Here is a 25265-nt window from a genome sequence, read left to right on the forward strand (position 1 = left end):
GCTATATTCAGTATTTGACATTTATTAGCCGAAATAGCACTAGCAGAGAAAATAAAAAGAGATGATAATAACCATCTTTTGCCTGATATAGCCTCTGATTATAAATTCTGATTTCTGTGGAAGAGGACAATTTGCTCAGGGCTAAAGTGTGTATGATGCATATTTGATGTTTCATTTGATATTTTGTCCATGTTTTTATAGGAGAACTAAACAACAACATATTTCAGATTATTTTATAAAATATTTTTTTATTTAGAATGTATTTATTAACACTTAAACTTTAAATAAACTTGCAATTTAGAAGGAAATGTGAATTAATTTGAAACACAATTCAGAGGTAACATGTTATTATTATTTTTTTACATTTTATATATATATATATATATATATATATATATATATATATATATATATACACAGTATGTGTAAAAAAATACATATATATATATACACACACACACACACACACACACACACACACACACACACACACACACACACACACACACACACGATACATATAGGCCTACACACACATACACATATTTGAAATATATAATACATATATATTTGAATATATATGTACACACAAATATATATATATATATATATATATATATATATATATATATATATATATATATATATATATATATATATATATATATATATATATATGTATATATATATTTAATCACACACACACATATATATATATATATATATACATACAGTATATACAATATGTTTAAATAGTATTTAGTAATGTGCAGAAAGGCGTAATCTAACACTGTGGAATGTTGTGCCTATTCTCCAGCAAGACTTCCATGTGACAGGGATTAATGAAAGTGATCCAGTGAGCCTGAAGACTCCCGGAGAGACTCCTCTGTGAGACACCGCTGCTTTGTGTTCCCACAGTTTTTGGTACATGGTACATACGTAATCTAATGAGAAAGAACATTACAATAAAAATGTGAATTACAATTTTTTTTTTTTTTTTTTTTTACAATCTTTATTGTCCTAATGGCTTTTATTTTTGTCTTTTGATTTTGGGGTGAAATATGAGCTGGACATGAAGGAGGGGACTTTTACTCACTTCCAGGAATCCTGTGGGATTCCCAGACTGAGTAGAAGCCTTGTTGACTCACTTTGTCTGTTCTGCTGAGAGTCTGAATGATGAATTGCTGAGCCCTGGAGTGGGAGGGGCATTACCTGCTAGGTGCAAAGCAGCTCTCTTCCCATTGGCTGAGAGGAGGCACTATATTTCCTCACTCACTAACAATGTGAGAGCGAGCAGCAGAGCAGAGTGTTCAGAGCATTGAGAGGACTACAAGAAAACTCTTTGGCACATCCACTGAAAGATTCCAAGAGGAGGCTTGAAAGACTGCAAACTTAACAGTATGTATGTTTTGATTGTGTTTCATGGTCCTTTGTTTTTGTTAATGCCTTCATAGGGCTTGTAGTTTTGCATTTTGAGTGCATGCTCTGTGGTTTCGTTTGATTGAGCTGCTTCCCACTTTTCACTGTTTTTTCAATGGTGTCACCAGCCATATGTTTCTGAATGAGTCTCTGGATTAGATTTTTAAAAGGGTAGCTTTCTTTTGAGTAAAGAAAAACTTAAAATGGCTGTCTTTCATTCTGTAATACATCAAGATGTTGAATTTAGTTTGAAAAAATAGTTTGAGAGCTTTAATATGTAGCTTAATACTAAATATGCTGATTAGTGATCATATAACAGAGTTTAATGAGCACATATATTAATGCATCATTGCATTATCCACTGACACTGAAACTTTAAAATAGGCCTGGACAATTCATACATTTCTACAGTGAAAAGTATTTTGACTAGGTAAACAATGCTTTTCGTGAGTTTAAGGATGGTTTGAGGATATCTTCTGGGAGACTTGTCTAAGCATGCTGAAGTGTTGATGTGATCTAAATGTGATGTTTCTGCTTCATTGACCCTCTGAATGTTCTCCTGTCATTTAAACACAAGTGCGTACAGCATTTGCTGAATGGTTGAGTGTCTCCTTGAAGCAAATCAGTAATTGTGGAAAGCCCTCAGCTTTAATTTGTTCACATTTAGGAAGTTTTGGATGGGAAAGAGTTCATCATCTCCTGAGTCACATCCTAATGTCTCTATACAACACACCCTTGAAGATCTCTTAGATTAATAAAACTTTATCAAATAAAGGCCACTTTGACATGATTCTTTCCCAGACTATATAGCAAGCAACTAGTTGTGTTTATGGTTTTATAGATGTAAAGCATGATGCATGAGTAATCTGAGGTAACGATGACTCAGTTACTGTCTCAGCAGGTTCAGTGATACTGACGTTTCAGCCAATGCTTTTCCCTTGCATCACTCAAAACAAAGCCCGGTTCAGCTGTAAAGGGTGGGAGAACATGCTTGAAAAGATCAAATCCTGGTTAACTGGAAGCGGTTTTATCACTGAAACCTTATCAGAACATTTCTGTCTATCATATTAAAGACATGGCTAAGGACAGGTTTGTGGTTGCCCCCAAATTATCAGTTTCCTGTGAATTTTGTGAGAACCTTAACAGACATGAGATCATACGAGATAAGAATATTGCTCCACGGTTTCCTGTCACATCAGGCATAAGTCACAGCATGTCTGAATAATCAGGTGTGCGGCGTCAGGTGTTGTGCACTGGTGCCGAATGACTAATATGGGAAAACGTTTTCTTCCTCTTTCGGATGTTCCTCAGGTGTTTTAGGGATTTCATGACACATTTGATTTGTGCAATCCCACGGTTGCCTTCAGTATAATTGGATGATTGTTATACATTTAGTGCAGACTGAGCATTGCACAGTTTAAAGTCTGGTTCCAGGGTTTTATTCGTATCTATTGGTATGCACCATTAAGTTAGTTTCTGATATGTATATTGGGATGAAATATTGAAAAATATACATGGTACTGAATTTTTTTTCATATTTGCAGTGGGGTTCACTGAATCTGTAAAGGTTGAAAACCCCTGGTCTGGTTTTATCAATAACAAGGGAGCAAGTTGTCTTGTCTTATTTTTCATATTTGAAATGCCTCTGTCCTAACAGAAATCCTACTGAAGACATCAAGATACCAAGATGGCAGTCAGTTCATTTCAACGTGGGCAATGGGCCTCACAGTCCTTGAGGGTTACGGCAAAGGAGCTCTCCATTGTTGGTGTGCGAGGCAAAAGCACGGCCATTGCCGAGCGATTTTCCAAGTAAGCAAATTACAGGATTTGCATATCTTAAGCTGATCTCACTTTTCATTTAACCTCTCCTGTTTGCTTTCACTTTAGCACCCCTTTTAGTGCTCTTTAAACGGTGTTTCACAACTTTTTTAACAAGGCACTTCTGTTTTAAATGCTGCCGTTTTGTTCTAAATTGCTTTACGATGTTCAAAACTCTGCTCCAACATTATTGGGAGGCTTTCCCTTTCTCCTCATTCTTTTGTTCACCATGAAAGTGGCATCAACAGCCAGACAGAGATACGGTAGGGGTCCAAAAGTCTGAGACCACTTATAAAAATGCATCCGTTGCAATTTAATACCACTTTTAAGTATAAATTATATTATCAGCATAAAAATTTGAATGAAGTTCACTCGTTCAGTTGCACAAATTTACTGCATTTAAAAATAGTGACGTAAAATGACTGTTAAGTTCTTCTTCATTTCTTATCTTGAAATTTTCAGAATCTTAAAGCTTTCCAAATGCAAGTTCCATATTGAATTCTCTCAGACATTGAAACATGTTTGATTTACAGCTGAATGTCTGCTGCCCGACTCATTATAAGCATCTTTGTTGGCTCTCAGTCCGTGTGTTTCCTGTGCAGAGGAATTTCTCCAAGCATCTGGAGTTTTTCCAGTGCATCTCCTGTCAGATTTTCTGATGTCTTTTCCAGGGTTCTGCCTCTGGCTTCCTCTCTACACATACGTCAATGACTTCCACATCCTCAAAACTGTAGATTTGCCAGCTGAATTAGTGAGCATCAAAGTGAAAGTTTAAATCGTTTATAATCTGATGATCACTGACCTTTGATAGATGTGTGTGTGTTTAGCATTTGGCTGTTTTAAACTGTTCAACTGTTGTATTGCAGTACATGCAGGGCTATAATTATTGTCTTTATCTGTGTATCTTTCCAGCTAACCTTCATTCAGAGCCAACCGTTAGTTTGAATCGGTATGCCGTAGATTTCCTTAGAAAATCAGATTGAATTTCCTGCTTTCAGTGGTTGGGAATTTTTTTAAAGTCCCTCCAACAGATGGTTGGTGTATCTGGAAGCCCTTCAGGCTAGCTTTCAACTTTCCTTTTTAACATGTCATAAAAATAAAACTAGAAGTGAAATCAAGACAGTCCAGTTGTTTGCACTGCTATATACGACCACTAGAGGCCACCGATGATCAAAAGTGATCTTTTAGTTTTTATTTAGGCAGATAAAAGGAGATTTAAACAGCATTTAAACTCGGAACAGTATTTATTGACTAGGTAAACAATGCTTTTCGTGAGTTTAAGGATGGTTTGAGGACAACTTCTGGGAGACTTGTCTAAGCATGCTGAAGTGTTGATGTGACCCGAGTGTGATGTTTCTGCTTCATTGACCCTCTGAATGTTCTCCTGTCATTTAAACACAAGTGCGTACAGCTGATGGTTGAATGGTTGAGTGTCTCCTTGAAGCAAATCAGTAATTTTGGCTTCAGCTTTAATTTTTAGACTTTTAAAACGAATTCAAATCAAGACAGTTCAGTTGTTTGCACTGCTACGGATGACCAGTAGAGGCCACCAATGATCAGAAGTGATCTTTTAGTTTTTAGGCAGATAAAAGGAGACACAGACAAGCATAAGCCAAACAATAAAAACACCATCTGTTGATTGGACAGATTTATATTATGGTGTTTAAAGTACACAGAAACTAGCTACTCTTCATTGAGGACTAGAAAACAGTTGAGTGAACAATTTTTTCCACTTTATTTCTTTTCAGGTACCAGAAAGCAGCAGAAGAAACAAGTTCAGACAAGAGAAAAGTGAGTTCTCACCATGTTGTTATTCATTCCATTGTTATAATGACTCATCATCTGTCTATCTAACTATCTGTCTGTCTGTCTAACTATCTGTCTGTCTAACTATCTGTCTATCTAACTATCTGTCTATCTAACTGTCTGTCTGTCTGTAACACACTACTCTGAGCTGCTGCTGTTTAGACACACGCATTCAGTGTCCAGTTATCTTAATCCTTTAGAAGTCTTAATCTGCAGGTAATTCCCCATGTGCTTTACATAACTGGTTCGGTCAATCTGTGCCCTCCTGAATGTGTAGTGTGTGTGTGTGTCTTCATAAATACTGTGAGGAAACTTCAGTAAACTGTGTGTTAGTGTTTGTCAGGATGAAGGAGTTGCAGAAATGACGATGTGCAGGATGAAGGATGTAGGTATGAACTATCTGACTGGATTTGAAAGAGAGATTGCAGCTGGTTCGCGTCATGTTTAGCTTTTGCATTGAAGTTTTGTTAAACTTATTAAATGAAAGGTTTTGATTTCTGCCCCATTGTGAGGGCCTTGCATTATGTTTTGGCAGACAGTTCAGAGTGTTTGTGTCAGGCCTGGAATTTGAGCCAGAAGTATTTGAGCTGTTGTAGCATGCAGGGTCAAAACTAGCGTCAAAATAGCATGCTTTAGTTGCTTTAGTATGTGAGCACACAAGAAAAATGGATTATATTTAGGGCTTGACAGATTTTTTGCGAAATAGATTTATATTCAAATCCCTAGCTGATTGTTTTTTTGTTTTTTTTCTTCTAGAAACTAGTTTTTTATTGAAACTTTCTAATTTTGTGTAGTTGACATTTACGCATGAAAAGTGATAAATACATATCCATTAATATGACGACAAATGACTCATCATATTATATGAATATAATAGTGTAATATTCATAAAAAATGAAGGAAACATCACATTCTCATTTCCAGTCATTAGTATTCTGAAATTAAGAGATCAATGACTTGTTTTAAAAGTAATTTATGCCTGTGTTCAGAATACTAAACAGTTTTACATTAATTTTATAATTTGTTGTTGTGAGTTTATATTTTATCAACGGTTAAAACTTTTATATATATATATATATATATATATATATATATATATATATATATATATATGTATATGTATGTGTATGTGTTTTGGTAATAAAAAAGCTTAAATGTTAATTGTTTCACGCAACCTGGACATGACTACACATGTAATGTCTTTCACAAACTTTCCTTTTCCCCGTTTCCTGTCTCTGCTTCCTCATTTTATGTTCTTCCTGGTTTGTCTGTCCCGTTGTAAGGGGTTTGGCCTAATTCCCTCATGCAGATAGTTTCAAAAGACTAGCATCTGGTGCTGCGTTTTTTTCCCCCCTCATTTCCACCAGAACAGACTGAGGGAGCCACTCCTTCCATTTGCCAGGTTTCTGAAGCTTTTGTATTCAACCTTTTCTATAACAAACTACTACTAATCTACCAACTAATGACAAGATACTCAATCATTTCACTCTGTTTACTGCTTTTCCTCGTTTGAAAGCCTCAGAGACTTGATCAGTGAGTAATGTAATTTTAATCATGGACATTTTTATTAGTACTTTTTATTTGGACTTTTAATCTAGAATTTAAGTTTAAAGATGTCTTACTCAAAACTCAACAATAAAATGGCTAAATCTGTATGTGTTGTTTTATGTTTTAATTTGAGATTTTAGGAATATATCAATACAGTTAGAGTCCACTGTCTTGATAGTCTCGTCTTGTTAAAGATAAGAAGTTGAGAAACCCAGGGAGTGACCACTCTTCTGAAATTCTCTTTGTCCTGATACAGTCTCCGGAGAAGTCGACTCCTTCCATGCGCAACGGCAATCTGAGTCTCCTAAAGCAGCTCTGGGAACAACCAGCCGAGACGCCTAGATCTCCAGAACCCAAAACGTACTCACGACAGACGGAGGACCATCAGCAGCAGCCTTTAGATCCCAGTTTTGACACACCACTGGAATCCACAGACGTCCAGCTGTTGAGCGACAGTGACCAGCCAATGGAGAAGTGGACGCCAAGAGATGTGGAGACTCCCACTGTGCCTCTCAACAGCCTGAAGATGATGTTTGAGAAAGGAGAGACCATTCACAACAATGTAAGTACATCTAATCATCTAAATTGGTACATATTATCTTAAGGTATTTGTTGGCTTTAGTAGATAACACCTCTTGGTCACCGTGATTTTACCAAGTAAGACATTCCCAGATCAACATATTTAGTTCCTGTCCAAAAATTTGGTCCTAAAGCTAATCTTACCCGTAACTTATCCCTAAAATCAGAGAGAAATGATAGGTGAATGACGCTGATGTAGAAGCACCTAAACCTGGTTGTAAGCCTATACTTGACGTAAGCTGTAAATCTTGACATAAGCTGTCTCTCAAATCTGATTGGTTGATTGAAATGTTGTTGATCCAGGAACATGTTGCACTTGGTGAAATCACGTTCACCAACACGTCTTTGGTGTGTATGAAGTCATTTAAATTGCATGTGTGCAATTGTAAAAAGGCCATATTTTTCACATTTTGCATAATTGTTCCTACTTTGCATATCGTTTCCTCTTATAAAAAAGGTTCATTGAGGCCTCTTCGACCAAAACGGTCAAAATATAGTTTTTCATGACCAGTTTTACCTGTTGTCTGACCCTCAGAATAAAAAACCCTTTTTGACTACTGTAGTTTTAAGACTTTGCTATGTAAATGACCTCTGTTATGGTTGGCTAACGGAGGTGTTGATATGTAAATTATGGTGGTCTTATGTTAATGAACTGATGGTTTTGTACAGACAATACTGTTCAAAAGTTTGGGGTCAGTATTATTATTATTATTTGAAAAACTAATACTTTTATTTAGCAGGGACACATAAAACTGATCAAAATCTCAAAATGACAGTAAAGACATTTATAATGTTGAAGATTTCTATTTTAAATAAATGCTGTTCTTTTGAACTTTCTATTCATCAAAGAATCCTGTACACCGATTCCAGAAAAATATTAAGTTGCAAAACTGTTTTCAACATTAATAATAATGCTAAATATTTCTTGAAGGATCATGTGACACTAAAGACTGAGGAACATATTAAATGTTAAAATATATTAAAATGGAAAGAAGTTATTTAAAATTGTAATAATTTTTCACATTGATCCTGTTTTTACTGTATTTTTCATTTAATAAATGCAGCCTTGGTGAGCAAAAATGACTTTTTTAATTTTTAAAAAAAAAATAAATATGAAGTCATTCCAACCTTAAACTTCTGAACAGCCTGTTTTTGCTTATCACATTCATAAATATTCTATAGTCAAGCCAAAAGATATGATTTTTTTAAGATATTTTTTTACTAGTGGGCGCAGGACACTATAGTTCATTTATGTATTGCAAAATAAAGTAAACTGACAATACCAATAACTTCTTCATACAGTGGACTACCAGTAAAATTTATAAAAATTTGGGACCATAAATTATTCAGACCATGTTTTGCTTAATTTTTTTTTTCTTTAATTGCTAATGCAACCTTTTTACACCACAGACTGAACAAAATTAAGGATTGCTTGGTAATTTGTTGACCTAAATTGGTATTATCTAATATTATCTAACAGATGGATGGCCAAAACCAGTAAAATATCAACTGATTTGATAACTCTGAGTTCTTGTCATATTTTATTACCATATTCTAAACTACAGCAAATAAACTGAGATAATGTAAGAAATGTTGAAGGTGTCTGAATAATTTTTGGTTTGACTGTAGGTGGACTGGGAAGGATGCTTTGCATTGTGAGGGTTGTATTATGTGTACATGTTAGATCTATATTTTTAATAGTAAAAAAGTTCTCCATCATATGTCGTCCCCTTAAAGGAGTTATAATGCCCTTTTCACAAGATGTAAAATAAGTCTCTGATGTCCCAAGAGTGTGTATGTGAAGTTTTAGCTCAAAATACCCCACAGATATTTTTATAGACCACCATATTAAAATAGTACATTTTTGAGGGTGAGCAAAAACGCACCGTTTTGTGTCTGTTCCTTTAAATGCAAATGAGCTGCTGCTCCCAGCACAGAGGGCGGAGCTTCAACAGCTTGCACTCACATAGACATGCACTGAAAATTTCAAAAACTTTTAGCCTTTTATGTTCAAAACCGGATTCAGACAATGATGGAGAGACTCAAGAAAAGGTAGAATGCAACAGGACGTTTCTGAATGGTTAGTTGATGAATTTTAGTCATTGATTAGCATATTCTGTCTTGATAATCTATCAATCATGTTCCGGGGTGAGGTTTATGTAAATTTTAGGGTTGGTGATGTCTCTAACCCGGGAGGAAGCTCGTGTAGTCCCTACCAGCCGTTTGTAGTCCTTAAAAAGCGATTTCTTTAAAAGCAAATATCTCCCTTTGCTTTGAACTTTGAGCATTGTAACTTTGTAGATGTTGTTTATGCTCAAACAGCAACATTACACACTAACTAAAGTTAGAAAAGTGAAATCATATTTAACCACCCATTTAAAGTATACTGTATGCATGTAAGAGTTTGATTAATCGCAGTCATCAAGACGACTTGATCAAACAGTATCTGTCTGTTCTGCTTGCTGGATATCTGCTTGTATTCAAAACGTTCAAGAGACTAGTCATGCTGTGAGTCACATGGTCTGTGGTCATGAAGACACCAGTCAGTGTGCTTCTCTCTCTGGGTTCTGGGGTTTCAGTAAGTTCACTGCTCTTCTTAACAGCCTGCAGGTTCAACTATTGTCAGTTTGTGCTCTCTAACTTTGTATAAAATATTACTTTGAGTTAGTGCTTTGTTTAAACAGCTATCCCTGAGTATTAAACTTTGGCATGCCATGTAAATGGTAATATTACAGTACTTTTCTAAGAGATTAGACTGGCCTGACAGACAGTAAAATGGCCAAAAACTGTCTAGTGAATAGAACGTCACACTGTAGAAAAAAGTTGCTGCCTTAAATGAAGTACAATCAACTTGAATGTTTAAGTCATTGCAACTTAAATTACATTAAATTGACTTAAAATAATGAGTTTAATTATATTAAAATTGCTTAACTTATTTTGATGAGTTAAAGCAATGTAAAAACATGTCATAACTTATTGATCAAATAATTTTTTTTTTTAAGTGCATAGAGAAATGGGAGTGGCTTCTTTTGACTTGGGCATGTAGGCAACCAATCAGAACGCCTTAGTAACTGCATAGCAGTGCAACTAAAAATCACTGGAGTCAGAATACATTAGCAACCACATAGCAACACCCACAACTCCCTAGCATTGTTGTGATGTTTTAAATGCCAATAACCACTCACATTTCTGTCAGAAGATGTAAAAATCCAGTTCTTAAAGCTTCTTTTTAAACAAGATGCATTGTACTTCACAGTTTTGAATCTCTGATCTATTGTTCTCTACTAGTCTGTGTGGTTAAAGATAAAATGAACATTCTTGTGGTGTCCTTCTAGTCACACCTCGTCTTCATCTGACATTGTGTTTATTCTTTAATCACATTTTGTTTTTGGAACATTCGAAGGTTATGTGTTTAAAATAAACCGGGACTTCACCATACACAATGGTGTCTCTTGTTTCGCGGACTGCAAAGGGAATCGTGCCCTAACATTTTATCTGGAAAATTAAACTAAAGGAGCGTGGGTGGAGGAGAGGAAAAGACTGAAACTGAATGCATTTTCTGTCACCAGTGGTTTAAAACGTCCCAGCATGCAATGAACAATGGTTTGATCCACACCATAGTTATGCTTCTTCTAAAGACAAACATCATTATTGCTCATACTAGGGGCTTTTCACTTCCCCAATCTAAAGCATTATACTTTCAGCTGCTGTGATTTTAATGACTGAATCCGTGATTAGAACTTGTGATTAGGTAAGTTACTCTAAAAAAGTAATTAAATACTAGCTGCTAATTACATATTCAACAGTGTAATCCAATTACTCTACTAATTACTCTCTAAAAAGTGTCGAATTACTTATTAGTAATTACTTTCTAGATCCTATATCAACCTCAACTATTTGAACAATACAAGGCAGACATGAAACTGCTTTTTTAATGAATTCAAATAAATTATTCTTGAACTGACCAAAGTATCTAAAGGAAGAAGGTTACATTAAAAACATACATTTTAACATTAGACGTTAAATTGGGTTATATATAATTATTCTATACAGTATTTAATGCAATTACATCAGAAGTAACTAATTAAATTACAGTAAATTAAGAGTAATCCCTTTACTTTTTCAAGGGAAAAGTAATTAAATTACAGTAATTAATGACTTAGTAATACATTACACCCAATACTGCTTGTGAATCATTGAATTGTTTAATCCGATTAGCCAGTTCATGGAAAAGAAATGTTTCAAAAGAACAGTTCACAGATTTGTTTCTTCAGTTCAGCTCACTGACTCAATGATCTGGTTGCAGCATTGCTCAAATTAATTGACTCTTTTTTTTTTTTTTCTCTTCTCATGCAAAGCCACATAATTTCATGTTTGGGTTAAACCCAAACTCCTCTACCTCTCAAAAGACATTTCCATCATTAGACTGGGATGAAGTTGCTCTCATGTAAAGTCTGCTGCTCTCACTGGGGGGCTGATGTCATGAGATACACATCCACATGATCGCTGCAGGGTTCGTGCTCTCTGCTCTCATCAAAGCCACACTTCTCTCCTTTAACCTGGGGGATAGTCATGAGGGAGAGAGAGACTGAAATTAAGTGAACTCATCATCTACCTCCTCCAGCATTTAAAAAAAAAAAACATCTCCTGCAGAGATTTGTTTTATAAATGTCAGTGGATATTGAATTTGGGGTGCTTGGAGAGTTGAACTGACTGTAAAAAGCAGTTAATAAAGAGAAGTTCTAGATATGATCAGACGTGATGATGTGCAGTGTCTGTAGGGAGGACACATTTCGTAAGAAACTAGACCTTCGTAAACTAGACCCCATCCGGGATACGTCATAAGTTGTAAACGGCAGAATGATAAATCAGACTAAAAGACAATATTATAATATTGTCTGTTATACATTTATTAGCAATTTTGTGTCATAATAATGATAATACTAATCCTACTAATTATTATTAATACTGATAGTTTTTATAATTGCCACATTATTTCAAGGATAAAATCAAATGAAAGCATACTGAAACAAAATTAAGACAAAGATTATACATGGATGTGATTGATATTAGTGTTGCACCGACATGAAAATTTTGGCCGACATCTAACTCTTTATATTTGAACGCTGATAATGATATATTGGCCGATAAATCTAAATCCAAATTTGTATATAACTTTTGAGAGCTTGATTACAAAAACAAAAGTTTCACCATTAAATTTCCTAAGCAAACAAAATAAGTACAGTTGCTTAGTTTGAACCACTGTAAGTTTTAACATTTATTTTACACTCCGCTGGCCAACTTTTCTTAACAACAACAAAAAACAATTCTAATCATATTTCAAACAATTCAAATCCATCATGGCGAACAGTGCGCGTCTGAAGTGTCTCAGCTGAAGGAAATAATCCATTATTTATCAGCTTTAAAATATCTGCCAAATCCTCTTAACGATCATTTTTTAAATTAACATATATCGGCCGATACCGATATGGTGGCCGATATATATCGTGCATCCCTAATAGATATAGTACATTTCATCTTTTTGCGACAGATTTTATTCTCTGATAACATAAGGAAAGGACGCTCCTCATTTTTGGCAGACTGTGGCTCAGATGTTCCCATCTTTTGTGTGTTTGGGATTAATAAAGGGTCTTTTGTCTGGGCTAATGCCCCCTATGGCTTCGCTGCCTTTGCCTTTTGTACTGTGTTTATTTCCCTCTCCCCTGGTGTCCGCACACCAGCCTGGAGACGCTGCACTGATGCCTGGCCGGCTGGATCCCCTTACAGCCCCGCTGATGGCTAATCCATGACTGGGGGGGTGGGCTGGTTTCAGCGCCCTGTTTGGATTTGGAGGTTCAGCCAGCTGCCTACCCCACCCCACCCTCTCAGCCCTCCCCCTCTCCATCTCTCCCGCGGCTGCCAGCAAAACACTGGCATGCTCACCGTCTTTAATCTGCTCTCAGAGCACTGCCGGCCTTCAGTCAGACAGACTCGGCTCTGTAAATCTCCAGGAATCACTGCGGACCGCCCGTTGCTGCCTGTCTGATTTTAAATAGGTAAGACGCGTGGCTTTCAGGTCGATACTGATATTGTTCCATGTGGAAACTCTCTGTTCGGTGGGATGATGTCAGTTTTAGTTCCTGTTGTACTGGCTTCCTGAGAACAATGGCAATGGATACAGCAGACTTTTTGGAGGATGTGTTTGTGCTGGGATTGATTGCAGTGTTGTTGGACAGTATGTGCTAGGCACTTCTTGAAAAGTATTGTTATTTTCTGAAACAAAAGCAGAGAAGTAAGTAATACCAACACAATTTAAAAAACGCAAAATGGTGCACGAACTTTATATATAGACTAATATGTTTCCAGTTAATCATCTTATAGGAAAGTTTATGGACCAAACATTGTGACAAAAGCAGCTCTTTTTATTGAATTATTATTCGTTTAATTACAGGTAATACAATTCAGCTGTATCAACAGGGCAGCAAATTGTTGGGTTAATGTGAGTGTAGTAACGGTGGTGTTGTCCACTGGTTTGTTCTGGTCTCCATGTGTCTGTCCACCGGGTGTATTGAATTGCACGAGAGCTGTTGTGCTGTGTGTGCTGGAGTTGTTGTGGCAGTAAAGCCAGACGCTGGTGTCTGTCCACGGCTCTCTCAGAGCTCATTAGAGGATTACTGATGCCAGTGGAGGAACTGTCCAGTCAGGGCAGGAGACATGTTTAAACACTGCTGTCATGGCTTTAAATGTCTCTCGTCACCTTACTAATTAGTGCTGTTTGCTAAAGTAAGCATCATTATGACTTTAGCGCATACTTAGGGTTAGGGGATTTGAACAAACCCCTTACCCATCCTAGAGTATTAAACTCTGGAGCGTAACTCATCCCACACAGAATAAGAATAGGATAAGGCAGAATAATATATATATATATATATATATATATATGTATATATATACATTTTTTTTTTGTATGATGGCCAATAAAATAATGACATGGCAATCATATAGCATTCTTTGACTTTTGTAAATAACATTTAATAATTGTTTATATACATTGAAGATGGATGCATGAGCCAATTTGCTATGAATAATCATTTAAAATATTTAATAAACATTATATTTTGCACAATGTATCGGCCACCATATCGGTATCGGCCGATATATCTTCGTTTTTAATGTTATCATTATCGGCCTGATAAGAGATTTTGGCCGATATATTTAAAGCCGATAAATAATGGATTGTTTCCTTCAGCTGAGACGCTTCAGATGTGCACTGTTCAACATGATGGTTTTGAATTGCTTGAAATATGATTGGAATCACTTGGAAACAAGGAAAATACAGTAAAGTACAACATGTCTCTGTCATAGAGGCTACATAAAATGAGAATGAGAACATTATAATTGTGTGTTTGGGACATGGCTTTTAAAGGTGAGACCTTTTGTTTTTGTAACCAGGCTCTCAAAATGATATAAAAATTTGGATTTCAATTTATCGGCCAATATGTGGGTTATCGGATTTCAAATATAAAAAATTATCAGTAATCGTATCGGCCAAAAATTTCATATCGGTGCATCCCTAATTTTAATAAAAAAAGTCAATTATTAGACTTGACAGTATAGAGAAACAGGAAATTATTGGGGAGAGAGAGGGGGAATGGGATCAAATCTTCATTGGCTCTATATGTTTCTCAGTGAATATCTGGTTTTATTCTGAAATGAAATGCATCACTGTAAAGTAGTAAAATAGTTGGTCAATGGCCATTCACGTTAACTTTTAACTTTTAAAAAAACTAGGACTTTTAAATGCTCTTTGTCTTTGCTCTGTGCTCAGAACTCCTCATTAACACATGTTTCTTTGTCTGTTTAGGTGTCCAGAGAACCAGGGAAAACAGGAGACAGTGGATCTGAGATTATGGAACCAGGAGACAAAGGTACAGAATCAAACGCAACACTAAACAAACACGCCAGTCTAATAGTTTGTGCAATATGTTTCCAGTTAAATGATTTCACATCTTGAACATCCTGCTTCCTTTTTGCAACACTGTAAGAATGAGCTTTCTGCAAAAGTGCTGATGGCAGTTCTGTGGAAATTCCTGTTTCCCATTCCCACTTTGACCTTGTGGCTCTCATTTTCTCTTGCGCATATGCTTTTTTTTCCCTTTTCTTCATTGTATGAGTTATCAGAGACCCCACTGACTCTATTTTTCTTTCTTAATTCACAGAAAGTCTTGACTCTGGAGTCAAAATGGTGGAGTCGACCCCTCTCAGGGACAGAATGGCCATGTACCAGGCAGCTGTGACTAAGCACGATTTCCCTTCCTCCCCCACTGTGAGTTTCACCCCCCCCCCCCCACCCCTTTCACAATAAAACACTCGCTCAATTACTGTCACTTCTTATGATTTCATCAGATGCAATATGTCTGCTGACCCGACACTCTTTGTTTCTTGGTTAAAGGCATAGATTGCCCAAAACATGAAACGGATGTCATTTACTCGCTCTGATTTAGTTCCAAATCAAAATGACTTTATTGCTTAATCTATGAAAACAATTTTTCATGCGATTAAAATGAACAGGGACTGAAGCTATACGGACTACTTTTAAGTCGCTAAAAATCTCTTTAAAAATCCCTAGTTCTTCTTTAGGAGCTGTGTTACAAGTAGGAACGTCCCATATGTGAATGAAAAAAATTCAACTGAAAAGAATGAATCAATGAATGTTCACAAATCCCATCTGAATAATTTATTCATGAATTGGGATTTGAGAGAGGGAGGGGAGGATATCATGATCATCAGTGATGTAAATTTCAGTCCATTTACCATTTCATGATATTTTAATAGTAATAATTTTGCTAACTTTTCTGAAGTTTGATGTCTTTAGTCCTCATGTCTTTCATGTTGCATGAGGAGCAAGTCATGGGTTTGTAATGACTTCAGGATGCGTAAATTATGTCAGAATGTTCATTCTTGGGTGAACTGTTCCTTTAAGGGAGCACATGCTCACTGATAACCTTTTCCCTTTTTGTGTTCCTGGTTTTGGTAGAGTGAACCAGCAGACAATGAAGTCCGGAGTCACAGTGGGAAGCAGAAGGAAAATGTGCCACCAGTGTGTGCTGATGTGGTAAGAACTGTTAGGCTCTTTGTTAGGTCAAATCCTGTGAATCAATTCACAATACATTTACATTTTTAAAGTGCCCCTACTATGCTTTTTCAAATATTACCTTTCATGCAGTGTGTAAAAGCTGTTTACGAATGTAAAAGGTCTGCAAAGTTTTAAAGATCAGAGTGCAGGACAAATAAAGAATCGATTCTGAACTGCCGAATCGAGTCGTCAGCAATTCCAGTCTCACTTTCGTAACATTTCTACGCAAGTTTGTAACAAGCAGCCTATGGTCTTCATTGACTGCCCGTAAGCAATGTCTACTTAGCTACAACTACAGTGTTTGAGGGCAGGTCAAAGTACTGAGAAGCAACATGTCGTGTCGTCGAAATGTGGAGAAGATGGTATTTTCTGTGCTGTGAATCCACTTTACTTGCACTTCCAAATGATGAGAACTCGCGCTGGAAAACCGACGCCATTGTTACTGTTCGTATCACTGTGTATCAAGTGCTGAGGAAGATCCGGAGCTGAAATTCAGATATGCTAATTGGAGTTTTGTTTCCGACACGTGCTGTAATTAGTAGGCCAATCAAAACAGACTGGGTCATCTGACCAATCAGAGCAGAGCAGGGGCGTGGAAAGGAGGAGTTTATAGAGACTGAATCCTTTATCGAACCATTTCAGACACTGTGAGAAAAGAGGTGATATGCAATGTACATTATGAAATTTTTGTTTTTTTTGTTTTTTGACCTTGGATGCACATAAACCTATTGTAGGAGAGCGCCAAAACAAAATTAGGAATGTTTACAATAGCATAAAGGGGCACTTCAATAGATGATTATTGTATTGTGCACAAAAAATGTTTGTCTCTATAATCTTTCATTGAATAGGCTAACTTGCTCCATGTCAACTTTTTTTATTTCTGGCTGACTTCCTAAATGCCTTTTATTTTTCAACCTGACTCTTTCACTAACTTTTCATGATTCAATCAATTTTTCGGTTGACAAAACCAGTTTTCATCCTTTTTTATTTTTTTAATATCCGTTTTCACTCTGGTATGTCACATTATGAAAGCAAAAAGGGTTGAAATGCAGTTTCATGTTAACACAATAACAGATTGTATACAGGTTTCTTTTTAAGTTTTTTTATATAAAGTAGTCACTTGCCTTACTACTCTTTGTATCTGCAGGGCTCTGAATCCAACACTATGAAAAGTCCCACTACAGACAGGAATGGTGAGTTTCTGCTTGTGGTCTCTTGCATCCATAATGACATACTGTATAAATCATGAGTGAACAATTTGTACTTTTCACCCAAAAATGAAAATTCTGTCATTAATTATCCTCATGTCGTTCCAAACACGCAAGACTTTTGTTCATCTTTGGAACACAAATGAAGATAATGAATGAAAGTCTTTGGAACAACATGAGGACGAGTAATTAATGACAGAATTTTCATTTTGGGGTGAAGTATCCCTTTAAGTATTTTGACACAGTTTGTACAGTTAGTTACTTTGAATCTCAGCGCCATCTAGAGGTTATTTTGCTGCAATGTCAAACATCACTGTTCTCTCCATTTACAGGCTCTGTTATAAGTCCGGATCAAAACCAGTCTAAAGCTGTTAGGGTGAGAATTCAGTTATTAAATAAATATCTATTTCTTTATTTACCATATAGTTTTATCTCTGTTTTTTTGTATTTTGTGAAGTGTCATTGAAAAATACAGACATGGCTTGTCACTTTGGCTAAAAGATTTTTGTGCACTTGTAGAAGTTCCGTTTGCCTGTCCGTGAAACCTGTGTGGCGTGCCTTAAGACTGTGTACCCGCTAGAGAAACTTGTAGCGAATCAGCAGATTTACCACAACACCTGCTTCCGCTGTGCCTACTGCAACACTAAACTCAGGTGAGGGCAAGAGACTACCATGGCTCAGTAGTACACAAGACTGTTGGGTCTCACAATTGTAAATTTTTGGGGTGCTCATGAGTGTCCCCTATTTGCTTGCCCAACAGCCAATGTTACTTTTTTTTTTTTTTCTACTGCAGAAATTTAGTTGGTTTCATCATATTAATTTATTTTAGTCGTCTTCTTTTTTTAATGGTAGCCTATCAAATTTTACCGCGCATAAGTAACATTTTAGTTGATGAGATGCAGAATTAAATGAATATTTCAAGCATTTTATATAGCCTAATAAACATGTAAAAACTGTTGTTATAAAAACACTATCTTATTAAATAACATTGAGTACATAGTTTTTTCAAGTTTTCATAGCATTGCATTTAAATGTAAAAATTCACTTGTGCATTTGTGACATTTTGTGCAGACATAGTTGTTTGTTGAATATCTGATTATTGCCATATATATATATATATATATATATATATATATATATATATATATATATATAAGAATGTGTTTGTTTAATTAGGCTAATTAACATGCTAGCAAAGTGTTTTACTGTTTAGTTTAATATTTTTTTAAATAAATTAAATTATTTGACGCAATAAAAGGCTATTGGTTACGTCCATAACATCAGAATACGGTTGTCAGTTATGTATTTTAGTGCTTAATATGTTGAAATAAAGTTACAGTTATACATGATATACAATTATTTACGAAATTGAGTCGACATAACCGTATTCTGCAACCAAACTAACAAACAGGGAATCCCTGTTGTGTGAACAGAACAGTAACGTTACTGCACAACTTGGTTGTCTGTGACAGAGCAACTTCTAGTAGGCCTATGTTTATTTAATGTGTGTTCAGTAACTTACAGAGATGGAGATATGAGCTGTTTATCATTTGAAGGCTTCATATTCAGTCATTGTCGTCGTCGTCCACAGATTAACCTCTAGCAAAAGCGCTTCACTTCCCGCGAGCTGCTCCCGCCAGTTTTGTGGTCTGCGCGCGACTCAAAACAAACTCGTTCTCCAAGCAGGAATAAAAATAAAACTCAAACTGCTGTCGGTTAATTTAAATTACTAAGGGACGAGTCAGCTGTGATAAGACTATCTTATGGGCATCGTAATCTTTAAACTTTTTTAGTCATAGCGTTATTAATCAGCACGCTTAGCGCGAGAATAAAAAAGGGTTGACGTCGGTTACTCATGTTGAGTCTCGAATACAGTATTTAACCTGTTGTAATGAATGAAAATGACAGTTTGAGAGTCACTAAAATATGGGTTTAAACAGGAACTTTTTGAATTTAGCCATTCTGTTTAAAATTCTTTTTATTTTTTTACATACATAAATTGTTAAAAATATAGGCTATTTTAGGCTAACCCAGTAAGTTAGAATGACCCATATGGTTCCCTAAAACCAATAGGATTTTCTATTGGCTTTTGGATTAATGGAGAAAATAAGCTCTGTGACCAACAAAATGATTTTTACCAGTTAACAGCATTTTTAAAAATCTGTCAAAATAATATCTGGCAGAAGTAAAAAGCTAAATGTAGGCTATAAACGAACTACCATGGTCGCATGACTTCAACCTCACCAACATTAAGCTTTCGTTTTGACAACTCAGTCATGTAAAAAAAAAAAAAATTGTTTGGAAGAGTGTGATTTATAGACACATTGAAGCTGTAAAAGCAGACTAGTCATGAGTTTACCTGTTCAGTTTGATGTTTAATGTCTCTGTAGTAGACCCATTTAGCCACTTGTTGGCAGACACCTTCTTCAAGACAAAAGCTTAAAAAAATAACTAGGGTGCATTGCTTTTGTATATTATGTTGTGGAATAAAAATTAAAATATCTTAAACTTGTTTTATACCACCAGCCATATTTTAGGCATTTAACCAAATACCCATTGACTTCAAGACGATGGAACCAGAAATGCTAAACTCATTTCCTGGTTTTGGCCTACAAAAATATGTCATCCCTGCAGCACTAAGATGGTTTAATTTAGGACATTTATGGCATTTAGGACAGGATTGATGCTTAGTTTGGTTTTTTTCTAATCTCTCACTCTGTTTTGCCGCCCTCTTTTGGACAGTTTGGTGAACTATGCTTCTTTGCACAACAACGTCTACTGCAAGCCACACTACTGCCAGCTGTTTAAAGCCAAGGGCAACTATGACGAGGGTTTCGGCCACCGACCCCATAAGGAGCTTTGGGAGACTCGAGGAGAAGGAGCCGAGGAGCAAGTGAAGCTCTCGCCTCAAGAAACAACCTCCAGCCCAACAGTAGAGGAGTCTCCACTGGTAAAGGTTAATGTGCTTGCGGCCACTTTAGAGACCCGAAAACAGGTCGACTCTGAGAGGGTGGAGAAGCCGCTGGAGACGGGACGACTCAAGATATCCTGGCCTCCACAGACAGAAGGGGACGAGAGCGCGACCCATGTGTGTGGAGCTACTGACGGCAGTGGCATCAAACCCATCCGCCCGAAATGGCCTCCAGAGGGCGACTCTGTATCAAGCAACTCAGACCAATCTGATTTTCCAAAGCTTCGCAGGAGCGTCTCTCTCAAGGAGAGAAGCAAACCGTTTTCCATCTTCAGCTGTCCACCGGTCACTCAACCCAACAAGACATGCCAAAGATCTCCTTCAAATGAGAAGCCAGACTCCTTGGAGGAAATGTCACCCGTCTCTTCCACCACAGACACGCTGATCTCTTCCGAGGACATGACTGAACACAACCAATCAGAAGAGGAGGAGGAGGAGGAACAGGGTGAGACCAATGAGGAAAGGATGGAACAGGAGGAGAAAGTGGATGTCCAGGAAGAGGAACTTTCCTCTCTGAAATGCAGCTCACCGGAGATCAGTCCTCCATCGTCGCCCGAGAGCGAGTCCGGGCTGGATCCTGAGGAGAACAAGGCCTCACAAGACGTCGGCTTCTGGGATGGAGAAGAAGCTGAGGAAGATAAAACTGATGTCTCTGTGGAGGACCTCATTAAGAGGAACCGGCATTATTACGATGAGGACGAGGATGAGGATGATGTGGTCTGACAGCAATAGATTAGATGTCCGTGGACTTTCATTTCCCAGAAGCACCAGCGTATTTTCACGTAGTCTGCGTTGTGGGTCTCCGTCTGTCTTTTGTGCAATTTTTCATGTCTTCAGCTTTTACATGTGCCTATAAATGTAAATGAACTAAAAAGCAAGTAGTTGTCAGGTTATTCAGAAGGCTTCTCTAGTCTAGACGATACACTAGAGCTCTTATAGTCATTTCAAGCCTAGGTTTATGATATTTTAATTTGGTACTTTTTCTATATTTTATATATTAATAGACTAGAATATTTGATTCTGATGCTGTTCAATTTCAAAATACTTGCATTTCGAGACAATAATTTTTTTTTTTTACTTGATATTGTTTTAAGAGTTTAAATGTGATTCTTAGGCCAATTTTAGTATGTTTAGTTCAAGCACCCATCTTTTTTTTCCTTTTTTTATCACTACTGTAATGCACTTGGATGTACTTTATATATTAAACACGCCCTGGCTGTACCACATTTGATTGAATTGGCAACCTTTGAATGTTTTATTGCAAAATTGTATTTAACTATTTTAAATGTCACTTTTTTTTTTTTTTTATCATGGGACCAAATATCCTGAAATACTTTTGTTTTTAAATAAATATACTATTACAAAATCTTGAGCAAGTGAGCTTTGTTTTCTTACAATGACCCTACAATAAATTCAATATTTGTTCCTAGTAAAGTGAGCATATGTATTGGCTAATGGCAAGCCTTTTTTTTAAAGTTTTTATAAAGCTCTAAAGATTTTTTTTTTTGGTAGCAGTTGTTAAACTCGTAAAACTGCATATATACATTGCATGATAGTAAAATTATGTGTGTGTGTGTGTGTGTTTATATGTACACAATACATACAATTTATCTGGTGGGATCAAATGGGTTAAAGTTTATTTGAAATGTGCTAACATGAAAATGTATAAAAAGGAATTTCACTGCAACCCGAGTACAGTTTGTGTGGAAATAATTATGTCTTTATTATTTACACATTAGCAAAAGAGTGCATGCTACAAGTAAAACAACATATCAACATCTTAAACGCAAATCTCTATTTAGTAAGACTGTGAACCCAAAACGATCATCACCTATTTATGCGCCAAGCAACCACATTCCAGTCGAAGAATTCAGATGATCTTGGAGAGGACAACCGCTTGGCTTTTTGAATAAGCTTAACTGATAGAGGTATTTGGTTTTGGCTTCCCTGTGCTGTCAATTTACGTCTGGAACACAAGCAATTCTTTATGTTAAATGATCATCTGGAATATTCATTTCACCACTAAATGGAAGAGCTTTACTTCACTGTGAGTTCCATTCCTCTCTCTAAAGAGATTCTTCTTTTCATTGACAACCTCACGATTCTCACAGAATATATTTCCAAAACAAATGTTGCAGAATAGTCTATGATAAACATGCAGGATTATAATCTTTCAAATGAATAAACCAAAGCCCATTATTCAATGATGCCCTTTGAAAACCAATGTGTCAGATATGATTATGGCTATATTCAGAATAGCATACTATTTCCATTTCTGCAGTATACTGTGCATAGCATTAACATTTATGCATAGAACACCCCTAAAAATGGCAAAACGTGCACACTGCACTGGGTGCTGTGTCCCATAATGCAATGCACTCATCTTGACCTTCCATTTCCAGCAGCCAATGAACAATCACTTAATTATAAACAGAGTACACACTGCAGTAAGCAAACATAACCAATGTCCTGACATTCAGCTAGTGAACTGTAGGATGCAACTTAAGAAACCGAGGCACCTAAATTAGGGCAATATAGAGACAAGTTTAATACCACTGAAAGATTCCATTTATATAAAACAAGAAGGAAAACCCATACTGAAAGGGACAAAATTAAGATATTCAATTTGGCAACGTATGTAATATGAAAGCTTTTTGTTCCATAAGTGATATGTAACAGAACAGAAGAGGAAGCGCATTATTGCAACAGCGAGGTGTGCAAAATGCAACAAGTCTGGAGGGCAGCATCATGGCCGCTCGCCCATCCGACTACCAGCTTAAGTTGACATCTCTAAAGTGCTTGTGGCATTTGTGAACCGGACGAGTTCACATTACAGTGGACTATGCCTGAATAAACAGCTTCATTGTTTTAAACCTGACTCCGACGTGGCGTCTGCCCTGAAACATCTGATAAAACGTCCACAAACTACAGTAAAATTCTACATTTACAGAATGAAGGCTAAAAGAACTTCAACTGATTTGTGAAGATGCATTCATAGACAGATACACAAAAAGTAGCCGATGTGGTGTGTTGTCTTCCGCTCTCTGGTCTGGAGCTTCTGTATGGCGTTTCCTGATATACAACCGGAGACAATACAACTTGCCTCCGCTGACATCGCAATTAGCAATTAATTCATGCTATTTACTGGCAAGCACATTCCCCTCAACCGCTCATTTGCAGACAGAAATTACAGCAAAAAATGGCACTTGATTAAATATGACATTCAGACAAATCACAATAAGAAAAAAACGACCTTTCATCACCTTCACAAGATTTGTGAGAGGAAGTGCTCGTGGAAAACTGTGAAGTTATTTGAACAATATTATAATAATTCATAATTATTAACCCCCTCATGCCTAATCTTTAACTTTCTCTAGGGTGTCCTTCTGTTTATTAATATTCATGATTGATTTAGCAAAATAAATGTTTGTGTAGCAGCCAATACATACATTTACATATGTACAAGTACATTAAAAATATATTTTCTATGCATTTTTAATAAACTAAATGTATCTTCGTACAATATTCTTTCAGTCACCATTTAAACAGTTCTTTTGAGGCCTAATATTAAACATTTGTGGTTTCACAGTAAACCGTTTTTAAGCCGAGGTGAACGCTGTAGATGTGTTCTACCGTGAGACATGCACTGGAGTGAACGTGTTAGACAGGTTAAACTTTTTTGAAGTGCCTTCAGAGATAAAGAAATAACAGAAATCTCAGCATAAGTTTCTAGCTCTTTTGTGGGTGAGTCTGGCTGATGTGCGAAGTTCCTGGTTTATTATCCGCTGAGTGGATGGAGGTCCACCTTCACCTTTTCCCCGCTGCTGAGCATCCCGATGGTGGGGTAGAACCCTCCGACCGGGACCACCACCTCCCTCCTGCCGATTATCTTACCGTTCCGGGTGAAGAACACCTAGATGAGCACAGAGGGGCGACAGTGAGTCAGCATTTCCACAGCTGGAGAGGGAAGAGAGTGAGTCAGCATTTCCATAGGTACAGGGTATCAGACAGTCCTGGTACACACTAGTGCCAAAACTCTGGCTACTTCAGGACACGACATGAGCACAAGAAAACACTTAGCAAACATCTGTTTTTTGAGGGTATCCTGTGTTCTTTTATTTCCAATAAGCCTTTCCAGGCGAGTGACTGAAATATCTACGAGCTAATTCGTGTTGACCACATCTGGGATATCCTGTACCCTCAAAAGACAGCTCTCATGAGAGAGTTTGACAGCGAGGTCATCCATAATCTTGCACAAGCATGGAAGCAAGCCTCACCCAGTGGGGTGAAAACTGACCAGACGACGGCCGGAAACTGGGTGATTACAGAGTCGTGCGGTGCAATTTTTGGCACCTAGCGGTCTTGATCGTTTAACGTCCCACTGGGAGACCTTAGCCCTGTTTACACCTGGTATTAAGATGTGTTTTGGTCGATCGGATCACAAGTAGACGAGGGAGACACATTCCCGTTTACACCTGGTGTTTTGATCCGTCTCTTTTGTCCAATTTCAACCACTTCTGTCTTGATTTCTTCAATTTACATATGAACACGAGAGCATCGGCTTTAGTTTCTTCTCTGACAGCCACAAGACCAGCTGAACGCTGTGAGTGTGTGTTAAAAATCAGGAATGCTGAGAGAACATTGTGCTTGGTTCGTTTTTCATCTACAAACCAAATTTGGGTCTTCAGCCGAAAAAGTTTAAATCCTGTCTGACTAGTGCACTTCCCATAATGTTTAGCGTTAGCTCAGTATGCAGAGAGTAGACAGTCTTTTGTGGCTG

The 25265-nt window shown here is 36.9% G+C and overlaps 2 protein-coding genes across 5 annotated transcripts in view; one reads left to right on the top strand and one right to left on the bottom strand.

Moving 5' to 3' along the window:
• Positions 1-1118: 1118 nt before the first annotated feature.
• Positions 1119-23627, top strand: lima1a (LIM domain and actin binding 1a). Of its 4 annotated transcripts, XM_079850382.1 has the most exons (11): positions 1119-1398; positions 3077-3228; positions 4986-5028; positions 6848-7153; positions 15035-15098; positions 15390-15496; positions 16208-16285; positions 17454-17499; positions 17847-17890; positions 18034-18167; positions 20257-23627. In XM_079850382.1, exons 2-11 carry the CDS (start codon positions 3107-3109, stop codon positions 21206-21208), a joined length of 1896 nt encoding a protein of 631 aa, XP_079706508.1. In that variant the 5' UTR covers positions 1119-1398; positions 3077-3106; the 3' UTR covers positions 21209-23627. The 4 variants fall into 4 exon arrangements, with proteins under 4 accessions (XP_079706508.1, XP_079706510.1, XP_079706509.1 ...); XM_079850384.1 differs by lacking the exons at positions 1119-1398; positions 3077-3228; positions 4986-5028 and adding exons at positions 5283-5428; positions 6327-6576; XM_079850385.1 differs by lacking the exons at positions 1119-1398; positions 3077-3228; positions 4986-5028 and adding exons at positions 6361-6445; positions 6560-6576.
• A 31-nt stretch (positions 23628-23658) lies between these two features.
• spryd3 (SPRY domain containing 3) overlaps positions 23659-25265 on the bottom strand; it is a 45975-nt gene continuing 44368 nt past the window's right edge. The window contains exon 11 of the mRNA XM_079850395.1: positions 23659-24398. Coding sequence (XP_079706521.1) covers positions 24264-24398 — 135 coding nt within the window. The 3' untranslated portion in view covers positions 23659-24263. The remainder of the gene's footprint in view (positions 24399-25265) is intronic.

This window comes from Squalius cephalus (assembly GCF_949319135.1).
Source record: "Squalius cephalus genome assembly, chromosome: 18".
NCBI lineage: Eukaryota > Metazoa > Chordata > Actinopteri > Cypriniformes > Leuciscidae > Squalius > Squalius cephalus.

Excerpts from the sequence above, each read along its gene's own strand:
- lima1a (XM_079850382.1), top strand. The coding sequence starts at position 3,107 with ATGGCAGTCAGTTCATTTCAACGTGGGCAATGGGCCTCACAGTCCTTG. Across the intron at positions 5,029-6,847 it reads CAAGTTCAGACAAGAGAAAA|TCTCCGGAGAAGTCGACTCC; the intron begins GTGAGTTCTCAC and ends GTCCTGATACAG. Across the intron at positions 17,891-18,033 it reads ACCAGTCTAAAGCTGTTAGG|AAGTTCCGTTTGCCTGTCCG; the intron begins GTGAGAATTCAG and ends GTGCACTTGTAG.